Here is a 15345-nt window from a genome sequence, read left to right on the forward strand (position 1 = left end):
AATGTTCATAATGACCTGTCAAACACACTCCAGTAATGGCTGAAATGGGCTCAATGGAATACATTGTCTTTCCGTTGCATCTATAAGAACGCTAAAGCTTTGTCAGGGATTTAACGCATCATCTCGACATTTACATCACAAAAAAGGGAAGAAAGATAACTTTATTTTGTTGGGTGTACATTTCTTGTGGAATAGAAAAAAGTAATAATTTAATTACAGTTGAAATGTTTATAAATTAGATGCACTGAAATGAAAGCAACTTCATAAAATGAACACTCAGATTATAGTGATATTATGTCTGATCTCGCAAACTATGTATAGATAGATGTTATCTAGAGCCAAGCGTGTTGAATTTTAATCTGAAGGTATCCTGCTATTGACACACTTCTTCAATTATGCAACAGAACGTTACAACAACAGTATTTAATGAGGCAGTCTAGACAGCACAGGTTAATGCAGGTAGGCCTAATATATTCATAGGGTGCCTTCGGAAAGTATTCAGACCCCTTGACTTTTTCCACATTTTGTTACGTTACAGCCTTATTCTAAAATTGATTAAAATGTTTTTTTCCCCCTCATAAATCTACACACAATACCCCATAATGTCAAAGCAAAAACAGTTTTTTAGACATTTTTGCTAAAAAATACATAAGGATTCAGACCCTTTACTCCATACTTTGTTGAAGCACCTTTGGCAGCGATTACACCATCAAATCTTCTTGGGTATGACAAGCTTGGCACAGCTTTATTTTGGAAGTTTCTCACCTTCTCTGTGGATCCTCTCAAGCTCTGTCAGGTTGGATGGGGAGCATTACTGCACAGCTATTTTCAGGTCTCTCCAGAGATGTTCGATAGGTTCAAGTCCGGGCTCTGGCTGGGCCACTCAAGGACATTCATAGACTTGTCCCGAAGCCAATCCTGCATTGTCTTGGCTGTGTGATTAGGGTTGTTGTCCTGTTGGAAGGTGAACTTTCGCCCTCGTCTGAGGTCCTGAGAGCTCTGGAACAGGTTTTCATCAAGGATCTCTCTCTAATTTGCTCCGTTCATCTTTGCCTCGATCCTGACTAGTCTCCCAGTCCCTGCCGCTGAAAAATGTCCCCACAGCATGATGCTGCCACCACCATGCTTCACCGTAGGGATGGTGCCAGGTTTCCTCCAGACTTGATACTTGGAATTCAGACCAGAGTTCAATCTTTTATTTTTATTTATTTAACCTTTATTTAACTAGTCAAGTCAGTTAAGAACAAGTTCTTATTTACAATGACGGCCTACCAAAATGCAAAAGGCCTCCTGCGGGGGCAGGGGCTGGGATTAAAACATTTATTAAATAAAAATATAGGACTAAACACACATCACGAGAAGAGAGACAACACTGCATAGAGACCTAAGACAACATAGCATGGCAGCAACACATGACAACACAGCATGGTAGCAACACAGCATGGTAGCAACACAACATGACAACAACATGGTAACAACACGACATGGCAACAGAATAAACAGGGTACAAACATTATTGGGCGCAGACAACAGCACAAAGGGCAAGAATCTTTGTTTCATCAGACCCGAGAATCGTGTTTCTCATGGTCTGAGAGTCTTTCGGTGGCTTTTGGCAAACTCCAAGCGGGAGTTTGCCTTTTACTGAGGAGTGGCATCCGTCTGGCCACTCTACCATAAAGGCCTGATTGGTGGAGTGCTGCAGAGATGGTTGTCCTTCAGGAAGGTTCTCCCATCTCCACAGAGGAACTCTGGAGCTCTGTCAGAGTGACAGTCACCTCCCTGACCAAGAATCATGTCCCCCGATTGCGAAGTTTAGCCGGGCGGCCAGCTCTAGGAAGAATCGTGGTGGTTCCAAACTTCTTCCATTGAATAATGATGGAGTCCACTGTGTTCTTAGAGACCTTCAATGCTGCAGAAATTGTTTTGGTACCCTTCCCCAGATCTTTACCTTGACACAATCCTGTCTCGGAGCTCTGCGGACAATTCTTTCGACCTCATGGTTTGGTTTTTGCTCTGACATGCACTGTCAACTGTGGGCCCTTATATAGACAGGTGTGTGCCTTTCCAAATCATGTCCAATCAATTGAATTTACAACAGGTGGACTCTGATCAAGTTGTAGAACCATTGGAAACAGAATGCATCTGAGCTTAATTTCGAGTCTCATAGTGAAGGGTCTGAATGCTTATGTAAATAAGGTATTTCTGTTTTCTAATTTTAATAAATTAGCAAAAAGGTAAAAAAACAGTTTTTCCTTTGTCATTATGGGGTATTGTGTATAGATTGATGAGGATTTTTATTTATTTTATCCATTTTTTTTTATTTCATCCAGTTACCAAATTTTGAAAAAGTCAAGGGTCTCAATACTTTCCTAAGGCAGTGTATATGCAAATACACCTGGTGTATTATCCAAATGAGTCACATATAATATTATTTATTTTAACACAAAATATAAAAATAACACCTGATACCATTACAAAATGTATAAACAAGTGCATTCTATGAAATTAAAAGTGAAATTTCACTAATTGAATACCTATATTCTAAATTCCATTCATTATTTGTCCGTGCCAGTAAATGTTTTATGTCCTTTTAATTCAGTCAATACCTGATGGATTAAAAACATTCTAAAAGTTTGGAGTGTCTTCATCCATTGTCTAACTGTCCAACTGTTTCCCCTCAATGAGGACAGTGGTTCATCCTTTAAAAGTTGCAGCGTACTGCAGCACAGCTTGCATGGTTTGGGCGGCAGGTAGCCTAGTGGTTAGAGCGTTGGACTAGTAACCGAAAGGTTGCAAAGGTTGGTAAATGGTGCCGCAGAATTCTATGGCATATTATTTGTCAGCCATTACAGGTAGTTAGTGCTACTTTGACCACCAGAGGGCATCTTTGAGAAGCATTTGATAGCCTTCAATAGTGGCTGTACTAGAGAATTTAAAACCTTTTTTTGTAAGAACATAGTATATGGGACTGATTTTAAGAAATGTTGCTTAATTAATTTGATTAATATTATGGTGTTTCTATTCCCCAAAAAAATAAAAACCCTCAGGGTTTCCGTTAGGATGGAACGGAAAATATGGTGCTGTACAACGTGACGACCGGGTGTAGGCTACAGTACTAAGAGAATAACATTTCCACACCCTAATTGTATAATTGTAGTCTAACCAATGCCCAAATGGAGATGAAAATAAATGCAAATCTTATTGATTTATCAAGACCATCTTATTGATATTGATCTTCTTGATTTATCAAGACCACTATTTTAGCACCGTTTCGCACTGCTATAAGACAAACTTGTCTCATAGCAGTGCAAAACGGTGCTAAAATAGTTGACCACAGTGGGTAGGCTATTTCTTCAAATCCTATTGCTGCTAACTTCAATATGCTCTTTAAATAAATTAGACCTAGACCACTTTTAACAGCACATTACTCAACACTATGTCGCAGTATATCGATTGGCGTGACCGCCAATAATTACATATGGGTCTCCCGGTGGAGGCCGGCACGGGTATCGAACCTGCATCTGTAGCAATGCATTTGCGCTGCGATGCAGTGTCTTAGACCGCTGCGCCAGTCAGGAGGGCTATTATAATACTGTAAATGGTGTCCAGGTCAGGATAACAAAAACATTTCTTTATTAAAGACTATCAGAAAGAAGCCATGAATGAGTGAGTCACTTAACTTTATGTAGGTGCCAGGCTATATGACTGTGCCATCTACTTGATAATATATAACAATATTTTGGAAGTTATTTTGTTTAAAAAAAAATGAAAGTGAGCGATTGTAATCTGAATAAAAGCCAAAATAATATTTGTTTTTAGAGGGAGAGAAACGCTGGGTCAATTGTGCGCCGCCCTATGGGACTCAAAATCACGGTCGGATGTGATACATAATAATAATAATAATTTTTGTTGTATTATTTGTTTTGTCTTTTCTAGTGGATTAAACTGAAATTGCAACCAATCACGGCCGGTTGTGATACAGCCAACCTAACTAAGAAATACATTTGACGATAGAATTCTCCCCCTACCCTCCTTCTAGGCAAGTCTATTGTCCAGCTACCTGCTAATAGCCATAATGGCGCTGTACAACGTGACCGTGTGTGTTTGAAAGAGTATTTTCCAGTAAGCAACAATTTGTTTACCTTCATTAGACAACTTTGTTCCAATATTTCTGTAATTCAGTGATATTTATTCCCATAGTAATTCGTTATGGATCCATAACTAAATAAACATCTGCATTTTGAAAGAGTATTTTTATAATTATTTTATTAAAGAAAGCATAAGGATGCTGATTAAGAAATACAGTACTGTAGAGTATATGCTTTTACATTTGGATAATAAAGCATTTAAAGCATTTTGAATATATAAGCCACCTGCATTTGTTTATTAGGCTACTGTGCAGTTTGACAAGTAAACAGCCTAGAGTACATACTTTAGTAAACATGGGAAAGTGCCTAATTCCTTACATAAGGGAGAGCAGGCCATGTCCAGATATTCTCGGTGACCTAAAGTACTCATTAACTCTGTCTTTAATGCTTTTTCAGGTTGCATCAGTCATGGACAGAAACTTCTGAGACACAGTATTAATGATGAACACCCGGAGGTTCATTGGTAAGCCACATTTGCCTCGGGATCCATCCCAGTTGGTATTCTGTGTCCACTCGTGGTATCTCTCTTCAGTTACACATCCTTGGAATAGCAGAACAGCATAACGGTCTGGACGGCCCTTGCTGTACCTGGTGAGCAGTTGGTCAAGTTCTGTTGTCAGAAGAGGAATGGAAATGTCAGGGTGAACCGACGACCTGGCGAACCCGCCATGTATGTTGACTCTGCCTGTCGGAGGTGGAGTTCCAGAGCTCACAGGTGTGCCTGGCATGGATTGTGACTCCATCTCGTCTCTTGCCCTCTTCAACGCGTCATTCTCCGCCTGACTCTCCGGCAATGCCGCCTGTCTTTGGACCAATGCATCAGCTGTCGCCCGTATCTCTGCCCTCCGATAATGTTTCTCTTTCTGCTGGTCTGCCTTCAATGACTCGATCTCGGTCTTCAAAGTTTGAATCTGATCCACGTGCACCTTCATCAGATGAGTAGAATGGTACCGCCAAGAGCCCCCATCGATTACAGTGGCCTATGATAGAAACGGTAGATCAATTAAGAACTAAAAGTGACTCCAACACACACATGCTGCGTACACATTTGAAGAATCTAGCAAAACTAACAGCTTTCTTGGCAACCAATGCGTTTTTTTCAGTGCGGCCCGTTGTCCAGCTCTTTGTCCACTGAGCTCCACGGATGGTTGTCGGCATGGTTGTATGCTCTGCAAAACAATTCACGTTTTTAGTACACATTCATTTATTTATTTTTTATTTAACCTTTATTTTATTATCGATTTTATTACACAGTATGCCTACACATTGATAGGCTATATAATTTTTTTTTTTTTAAATGCACTGAAACTAAAATACCTTTTGTTTTGGTGATCCTCTCAGCTCCGGCTCATTTTCAAGTCCTCTCGTGGTTACGGTCCCTGGAACGGGTAGTATCTGCATTTTGAATGTCTTTTTCTAGTTATTTTATTAACGAAAGCATAAAGATGTTGATGAAGAGATACTGTACTGCTGTTTTGAGTTAGAAATGTTACACTTTTTTTGTAACACTTAGAGTACTTAATGAAGCGTTGAGTACATTGCAAGTAGGGAGATGTTCACACCTACAGTAGCCAGGCTATAAGAGTCTATTGTCCTGCTAATTAGGCTGCAAGTGTTTGAAAACCTGTTTCAAAATGCCACCAGCTGTCCATCACTACTGTAAATAAAACACAGCATCTTGTTTACGTCTTGTTTACATTCTTTATTGTAACCACAATGTCACAAATAATTAGTGTCTACCTTTCCTTTATTACTTTTAGAGTTTGGGATTTACAAATGTGTGCTTTTCATGTCATTTTTCCTTAAATCCAGTTCGGATTTAATAATAACTTTTGACTGACGCCTTTAGTGAGAGGTCAAATGCTTTAATATTTAACAATATCTGCCCTCCAAATTCATATCTACGGGGCATTTTTCACGCCATTATTAGTTACATAGTTTTAGTTTGAACGTGCAGACAGGCACTAAGAACAGCTTGAACGTTTCCCTAGTCAGTCCCTTAAAGTGTTGCTCTGTGCTACCCAGTGGGGTGGGGTGGTGTGGGGGTCCACTACCCCTTCCTCCTCCTCCCTTCCCCATGGGCTAGGTCCGTCTTGTGTGCAACGCTCTGTGGCCCATCCCGTGCCCCCTGCCCTCGTGCCATGAACCTTCCGCACTTTCAGTGGATCCAGTTGGAGAACTGCAAGGCAATCCCATTGTGCGCCACTCGGGAGCCATGACCAACATATATTGTCCTGCTAATAACAGGGTTAATAATATATCTGTGAGAATATCCAAGGGGCTTTTATATAATTCTAAATTAATAATAATTATCGCTTTGTTTAAAAAATAACATTTTGTGAGATTTCATTTTCAAATAACGTAAAATGAGCGAGGAAAAAGGCCGTTCTTGAACATGTGGTGAGACATTGTTACTAATTTGTAAATAAAGCCAGTTTGTTATTTAGAATTATTTATTTCTGTGTTTAGAGGGGGAGAAACCAAAAACCTACAGTCATCTCATGGGTCTCCCAGTCGAGGCCGGCACGGGTATTGAACCAGCATCTGTAGCAACACAGCTTGTACTGCTATGCAGTGTCTTAGACCGCTGCGCCACTCAGGCGCTGTACAATGTGACTGGTTGGGAGTAGGCTACAGTACTACAGTAAAAGCAAAATAATCCTATAATTTCCACACCCTATTTGTAGTCTAAGTTTCTCGTAGAATAAAATAACAACCAGTTTTTTTTAATACTGAAGTCGTGCACAATTATCAATTTCTATTTATGTTTATGTTTCCCATTCATTGTCAATTAGAGACACAGTAGCGCCAAAAGCATAATCAGTGCTCTAACTCCCCCTTGCGCTGGTCTGGAGCAATGAAGTAGTGATGCAGGATACCGTACTAAACCACAAATTACCTTTAAGTTCCACAGCATAATCGCAAAACTTTTAGTGGAGCCACCACTGTAGTGCCATGTTGGGCCCAAGCCGTGTGGTTGTCTTTTAGGAACACTACAGGGCTGAGGATTCCATTGCCAACTGTCTTAAACACATGACAAGAGCAATTTAATGTGATCTTAGACTTGGCACTTTCCGTGGGCGAAACAGGGTGCGAGCCCACACTTCAATTAGAAGACTAACTGCAGATTAATTTAATACTTGGGAGTTTTTAATGCCTGATACGTTCAAGTCAGCAAGCGATTTATTGGATCAGGTTGCCAGCATATATAAAAATCACATTAAATGCACACAAACAAATATTTGCCTTGGCCTATATAATTATCTTTAAATTTCAGATGGCAGCACCCTTCTCTCGGTGCGGCTCAGTGAAATATTGGATCGGCACGACACAGTCGTTATGGCAGAGGAAGACATAATTCTGTCAGCTTGGGTCTCTTCAGTAAGAGGGGGCCTACAGCTTGTTCTTGAGAACATGTGATTTCACACGTTGTACCCATTTTCTCCTGACCTTGTTCTATTAGCTCCCTATTGGTTTGGGAATCTGAAATGATGCCCAATTTGCTGAAAGTTATTGTATTTTCCCCAAGACTGCATCCAATGAAATGTAATATCTTCTCTAATGGAATTGCATCAGCCAGTCCTGTGGATTTGTATGCTACCTTGTCAGGTTTGGTGCTAGATTGTGTTTGTCAGTGACCTCTGACTATCTTTATGTAGTCTATATTTTCCCCCCTTTTTATTAAAATGCTGTTGTTTAAATGCCCAATGCAGCCGTATTTATATCAATATCAAATAATTTCTGGGTAACAATTAGGTACCTTACTGTAATATTTTTCCATTCAAATGGACAGAAATAGCTTTTTAGCAAAAAACTATTTTTCAAGCAGAAATGTTTCTGTCTGAGTGGGGAGGGGAAAACGTAAAACTCACTGTAATTGGCAGAGGGGATTGGAACTCTCTTTGTTATTGGTCTACAACCAATTTACTTTCTGGTGTTCACACCAGGCAAGCTGAAACTCCCACCCATGCAATTATAAGGTCCTGTGTAAATTGTATTTTTAACCAGCATCACAACCAGCAACATTTTTTCACACTTTTACAGTGTTAGTTTCATCAGCTGTTGTACAATACGATACAAAACACAGGAAATCAGAATTGTGAATGCACTGGGCCTTTAAAAAAGGAATTTAAGACCGATAAACTAATCTAATTAATTATCTTGCCATAGTGTTGTTTGTTGGTTTGGAGCTTACGGAAAGGAACACAGGATGCAGTGCAAGCATTGTGAATAATTTGTCTGCATCATTTCCAATCCTCCATATATATTTTTTTTATAAAAAAAAAAATATATATATATATAACATGTGGGTCTAATGCTGATTGGTTAAAAGCGCATTCCAGCCGGTGTCTATTTAAGCAATAAGGCATGGGGGGGTGTGGTATATGGCCAATTTACCACGGCTAAGGGGTGTTCTTATGCGCAACGCGGTGTGCCTGGATACAGCTCTTAGCTGTGGTATATTGGCCCCTGAGGTGCCTTATTGCTATTATAAACTGGTTACCAACATAATTAGAGCAGTAAAAATACATGTTTTGTCATACACATGGTATGCGGTCTGTTATCCTCTCTGGCGCATGTGGGACGAACTCGTCCCACCTACGTAACAGCCACTGAAATCCAGTGGCGCGATTTTTGAATCGTTAGAAATACTATTACTTCAATTTCTCAAACATATGACTATTTTACAGCTATTTAAAGACAAGAATCTCGTTAATCTAACCCCACTGTCCGATTTCAAAAAGGCTTTACAACGAAAGCAAAACATTAGATTATGTCAGCAGAGTGCCCAGCCAGAAATAATCAGACACCCATTTTTCAAGCTAGCATATCATGTCACATAAACCCAAACCACAGCTAAATGCAGCACTAACCTTTTATGATCTTCATCAGATGACACACCTAGGACATTGTGTTATACAATACATGCATGTCTGTTCAATCAAGTTCATATTTATATCAAAAAACAGCTTTTTACATTAGCATGTGACGTTCAGAAAAAGCATAACCCCCGCAAACTTCCGGGGAATTTACTAACAGTTTGCTAAATTACTCACGATAAACGTTCACAAAAAGCATAACAATTATTTTAAGAATTATAGATACATTACTCCTCTATGCACTCGATATGTCCGATTTTAAAATAGCTTTTCGGATGAAGCACATTTTGCAATAATCTAAGTACATAGCCCGGCATCACAGGGCTAGCTATTTAGACACCCACCCAGGTCAGCCTCCACCAAAATCACATTTCCTATAAGAAAAATGTTCTTACCTTGCTTGTTCTTCGTCAGAATACACTGCCAGGACTTCTACTTCAATAACAAATGTTGGTTTGGTCCCAAATAATCCATCGTTATATCCAAACAGCGACGTTTTGTTCGTGAGTTCTAGACACTATCAGAATGCTACAGCACGGTCTCACGCATGGCGCATTGGAGTGACAAAAAAATGTCTAAATATTCCATTACCGTACTTCGAAGCATGTCAACCGCTGTTTAAAACCAATTTTTATGCCATTTATCTCGTAGAAAAGTGATAATATTCCGACCGGGAATATGCATTGAGCCTAAACAGCCGAATAAAATTTCTCCTCAGGAACGAATCGTGCACGCGCCTCATTCAAAGGTCCTCTGAGCCGCCACTTACCAAAGGCGATAAGGTGTTTCAGCCTGAGGCTGCCTCGTCAACCTTCAGGTATTTCCCGGGTTCTGAGAGCCTATCGGAGCCCTGGGAATTGTCACGTTACAGCTAAGATCCTTACTTTTCAATAAACAGATGCAAGACGCACGACTCCTTGTCAGACAGGGTACTTCCTGCTTGAAACCTTGTCAGGTTTTTGCCTGCCATAGGAGTTCTGTTATACTCACAGACACCATTCAAACAGTTTTAGAAAATTCAGAGTGTTTTTTGTATCCAACCCTGAACAATAATATGCATATTCTAGCTTCTGAGTTGGTGTAGGAGGCAGTTAAAAATGGGCACATATTTTTTCCAAAATTCTCAATACTGCCCCCTATCCCAAACAGGTTTTAAACCACTGCTGTCAGCCAATCAGCATTCAGGGCTCAAACCACCCAGTTTATAATCCACAACTTACCACCAGCTAACTCTAATGACATTAAAATGCCAATTTACTCTGTTCCATCTGACTGTGCAATCCACTTTCTCATCAGCCCAGGCAGAGAATTTCTAAACTTGATCTCCACTATCAAAAGGATCTAGATATTATCTCACATTTCTTTTAGACTAAAATGTAGTTTTCAACAGCAGAGATTTGTATAAACCTTACTGTCTGTCTCTCAGACATTTGCAACATTGTTTCAATATTCAAATTCGATCTCCAGCTGTCTCATAATAATGAATGTGTAGTGGTCGGGAGTCAGGACTAGAGAGAAAGGCAGGCAGCATTTCACAAAACGGTTTGAAATGATTATGTTTTAGTCAAACATATCTGTTTGGGCTTCTTATGGTCAATTTGTCGTCTACAAATTATTTGTAATTATGTTCCGGCCCCAGACCGTTCGCTCAAGAAAAAAATCGGCCCGCGGCTGAATCTAGTTGATGATCCCTGGTGTAAGCCTACCTTTTTAATTACACCATTGTGAAAGTCTAGACTCAAGAATCAATTACAGTGCCGTTCTACCATCTGTGAGCCCCAAAGGTAGGCCTAATGGTTTGTCAAGAGGAAGTTTTCCTTATATCACTAGTATATCCCTGCCCCTTAGCTTTTGCTTATTTCTCTCTTCCTCTCTTTTCCTTCTGCTGCCTTTCCCTCTCCCTTCAACCTTAATGAAGTTTCAGTGATATGTGATGTCACAATCCTGACACAGCACTTCCTCTCAGTCCCTCCTCAGTTTCAGCTACGTTCCTGCCTCTGGGCCATCTTGCTGCCTCTTTGGACAATGCCCGTCCTTGTTTGCATCTCCCCCATATTTCGGGAAGTCCGACATTGCTGGTAACCACTCGCGGCTCAGGATGATGAGGTCACCGGTACTGAATTGCCTGCCTTTGCCCTCTGCTTCCCTGTTCGATGGCAGGAGGAGGGGCATGGTCCAATAGGAAACAATGGAAGCTTTCTTCTGATGTGATATGGACAGACAGACTGACATACAGACAGCCAAGCAGTTAAGTTGATAGAGGTCAAAGACTGGCCTTGTGTCATCATTACTCCCCAATGCATGAGGGTTGGTATGGGCTACTTTTGGGACCTATGACCCTCTTTATCCACACACTCACGTTCATAGTAGTTGCTTTATCTATACATTCGCTCTACAACTGGACCGACCTATGGCCGATTGACAGAACTGCTATACAACACGCCAAAGAAACGGAGTGATGCATACAAACCGCAGCATGAGCAGAGAATACACATTGGACCAGCTGCCATCAGACTGGAATTGTGGTTATGTCATCACCGGTTATGTCATGACTCAGTTGTTTGTTCTTGTCTAGTCACAGTTTGGCCATTTGGCTTGGATCCAGCTTTCAGAAGGCGTCAGTGACAGGGTTAGCTTTCACTTCTTCACGGGAGCTTTTAGGGCCGTGTTCATGGACTTAGTTCACCAGAGTTGAGATCAGTTTGATTTCCATACCAAACAAGAATTTAAACTGAGGTTCAAAGTCCATTCAATTCAAGCCTAGATTGACCGGCTTTGAAATGGAACTGACCTGAACTGATGCAGTGTGCCCTTTAAGACAAACTTGTTGTGAACTGATCAAAATAATATGAATATGGTCATTAGACTATATTGTCCTCCAAAGAAAATATCCTTTCATGTCGGCTACACATGTTCAACACTCCATTTGGTACTGAATGACTTTGACTTGATCCGTAAAGTTCTGCCTTCATGCCTGTCCTATTGTTGTTTTGAGTGCTGTCCGTAATGATGACTAGCTTACTGTAAGTCTCGCTCAAATGGGCAAGCTCCAGCTCCATGGATCTTTCCCCTCCATCTGTATGTGTGTTTCAGCTAAGCCTGCAGACAGAGTTGCGCCTCACTGAAGCAAGCAAAAATCATGTTGAAAAAAACAAGAGCACTGTCATTTAAAAGTCCAAAAAGTGTGACAAACTCATTAAGTCACTGCCACTGTTTTCACACTTGTATGCCACATTTTGAACTACTGAGTTTCCTCTACTACGCCAAGTAAGTCGACAGTAGACCACTGCGTAGTGCTACGTTGCATCTAGGCTCAGTCGTCCATTTGTGTTTATTTGGCTGACATGTTTCCCGCCGTTTGTTTTCGCACAGTGTCAGTCAAATTAAAATGTTGTATTTTTATTCCTCATACGTCAGTAAACAATTACCCCCCTTCAGAGGGAGGAATAACATCCTGTTTTGTATAATTAGGCCAGTGGAAGATGTGTAACAAGGCTTACCGATTCATGACAGGTGGTTGCTTGTTTATGCCTTTTTTACTGTACATTTGCATACCTGTTGTCAGCTTCAGTCAGTGAGGTCAGGGGAATTTGGCATTGTTCATGCAAATACCCTGTTTGTGGGAGGAGAGTTATCGCAAATGTACAATGGACTGTTCAGACACGCAAGGGTCGCTCTGTCCGCTACTCAAAATAGCGTACACTGCATGGAACTGGAACTCAAAATGCACTCAACATGTTTAATTTAAGGATCAGGAATGTCCTAACAACACCCAGAGTATTTTTTTCCCCCTCTCTGTTGTCTAAATGGAAAATATTCAATTTGTGGTCTTTGATGCCTAACCAAACCATTGTGTACCAAAAAAGTTGGAGCACCAAAAAAATATTGGCCAGGTCCCTGCTATCCTTATCCGCTTCCTTGAAACAATGCTCCTTCCCATCACTAACATTTGTCTTGGTAACTTTCCTTTCCTCCTTTTTGAGCCACTTCTTTCAACCATTTTGGCAAATGAGGTCAGATATATTGCATTGGGGGTGGGAATGATCAAAGGATTCACTGCGAACCGACGCAGCTCTGTGTCGCTTCAGGAAATCCTGTGGCGATGTCATGTTCCTGCGATGCAGGAAGAAGAGAGGGGGTAAATGGGATAGTTTGGGATTATTCCCGTAATGGATGTCAATGGGGCTCTAGTGAACCAATGGGGCTCTTTCCTCGCCATTGTGTTTTCAATTCCTTTCATCGTTTCAATTGATTTCGCACCTCTTACATGGCTAAATGGCCTCTAGTGTAGATGAAATCAAGTGAGTGCCTCAAAGGATAGTTCTCTGCAGTTAGATACCAGAATGGATAACATAGATCATGAACTGAGACTATATCGACCCAAAATGAACATGCTTTGAGTTGTATAGGCTTTCAGCTATTTTGTTCACTTTGCACCAAGGCCTAAACAAAAACCCCTCTAATAACCTCTCACTCTCTCTCTCCAGCACCTGGTCCAGTGGGATGCGGGGGACCCGGAGTGCCTGCTGCAGCTGGTGAAGGAGCTGATCCAGCAGTACCACCAGTACCAGTGCCAGCGTCTGCGCGAGAGCTCCCGGCTGCTCTTTGAGTACGACAGCCTGCTCGAGGACCCCAACTACAGCCGCAGCATGGAGATCTACGCCGGGCACAAGAACAGCTGGGTAAGCTACATGATTACAGCCACGTCACAGGGCATAGTTCCACCCACCCAGAGCTGTGCCTAGTATGTGGCTCAGCATTCAGCTTCTCTTTGTTTTAAATATTTTTGCGCACACGCACACTGATTATTTAAAAGCTTTGCACTGGTTTCATTTTGTGGACAGACTGATATGAGACTATAGTTTCTCTTGATTCTCTCAGACATTTGACCCCCACATCTAAACCTCATCCTATCTAAACCTGTATAAATTGCAGCACCTAAACCCAGACATAATGTAGACATACACAACCAGTTCAGCTAGCTACATGGTTAATAAATTCACAGCAGCGACGTGAAAGTCGCTATCGCTGAACCACCTTGTGAAAGGGCTGATTATGCTAGGTGAGGATGTGGCGCCCCAAGCATGTTGCAAAGCAAGGCCGTGTGTATATGTCTGTGTCTACTCTGTGTGTGTGTGTGTGGAGACACACTCCCCCACTAACTAACCTACTACTTTTATGGAATAGAAGGTCTTTTATATGTGCCTTGATGGGAAAGGATAATTTTTAGGAACATTTCAATGTGTACATGTGAAAGTTCTGTCTTTGCAGATGAGGTTTGCCTTAAGATGGCTTTATTGTTCTACATCTCTTAATTCCTTTAGTCATATATTTGTTCATCTGCGTTATTTATACATTTTTACATCATTTTTATTGGAAAAGTTGTTAAAGACATTCTCCGGAACTTTGGCGGCGACTAAGTATTTTTTTAAACCTCAGGATTTGGGCTGGATGTGTTGATGTGTAGTTCATACATCCATAATCTATAAGCAGAATTACTGTTTTGCCTCAATTAGCCACAAAATCCCTAGTTTGAAAGTGACTTTTAATGGAAGCTGTGCTGCACCATTTTCTCCTATGTGGGCCAGTCCCTTAGCAATTTGAGTTTGAAGCGAGCCAATAAGCTTCAGCCCCTCACCATTTGAGTGACAGCTAGAAAGATGCACACACAGCAGAGCGAGAGAGAGTAATGACGTGGTGCACATATCTGCACGTATGTGACGTAGTATGCAATTTTCGGGGACCACTTTTGTCTCGTCAGTGCTACTTTCAGAACAACTGGCTAAAAAGTATCTCTTTCAATGGATTGATCATTTTTTCTAGACCGTAGGCTAAAAATACAATTAACCTTTTACACTTAGCTAGTCAGCAAATTAACCACATTGAAAATCCGTAGGATCAATAGCTCCCTAAAATCAGGAAATAAATATCTCTCATTTGTCCAAAAATCGGCCCATTTAAGACAGATAGATGAGATGTATTCAAACCGGTTCTGAAATCGCATTTGCAATGTACTCATCTTTAGCCATCCCTAATCATTCCCATGCAGTGCGCCTGTGTTGTTCCAATATGACCTGTGTGTTACCCTGTGTGCCTGTCTGTTCTCCATCTGTACACGGTGTGATGTTCTTTTCCTTGCCTCTCGTGTTCCAGACGGGGGAGTTCTCCGCTCGCTTCCTGCTCAAGCTCCCTGTGGACTTCAGCAACATCCCCGTCTATCTCCTCAAGGTAACCAACCAACCAACATCCCCCCCTTCATACATGTGCTCACACACGCGCAAAGGAATATGAGTGCGTGCGTGCAAAGGCAAACCTTC

General features: G+C 41.1%; 1 protein-coding gene across 1 annotated transcript in view; it reads left to right on the plus strand.

The window, feature by feature from the left end:
* Positions 1 to 15345, plus strand: part of babam2 (BRISC and BRCA1 A complex member 2) — a 214088-nt gene that overhangs the window by 53874 nt on the left and 144869 nt on the right. Inside the window, exons 5-6 of the mRNA XM_029714084.1 lie at positions 13516 to 13710; positions 15182 to 15256. Coding sequence (XP_029569944.1) covers positions 13516 to 13710; positions 15182 to 15256 — 270 coding nt within the window. The remainder of the gene's footprint in view (positions 1 to 13515; positions 13711 to 15181; positions 15257 to 15345) is intronic.

This window comes from Salmo trutta, chromosome 25 (assembly GCF_901001165.1).
Source record: "Salmo trutta chromosome 25, fSalTru1.1, whole genome shotgun sequence".
Classification (NCBI taxonomy): domain Eukaryota; kingdom Metazoa; phylum Chordata; class Actinopteri; order Salmoniformes; family Salmonidae; genus Salmo; species Salmo trutta.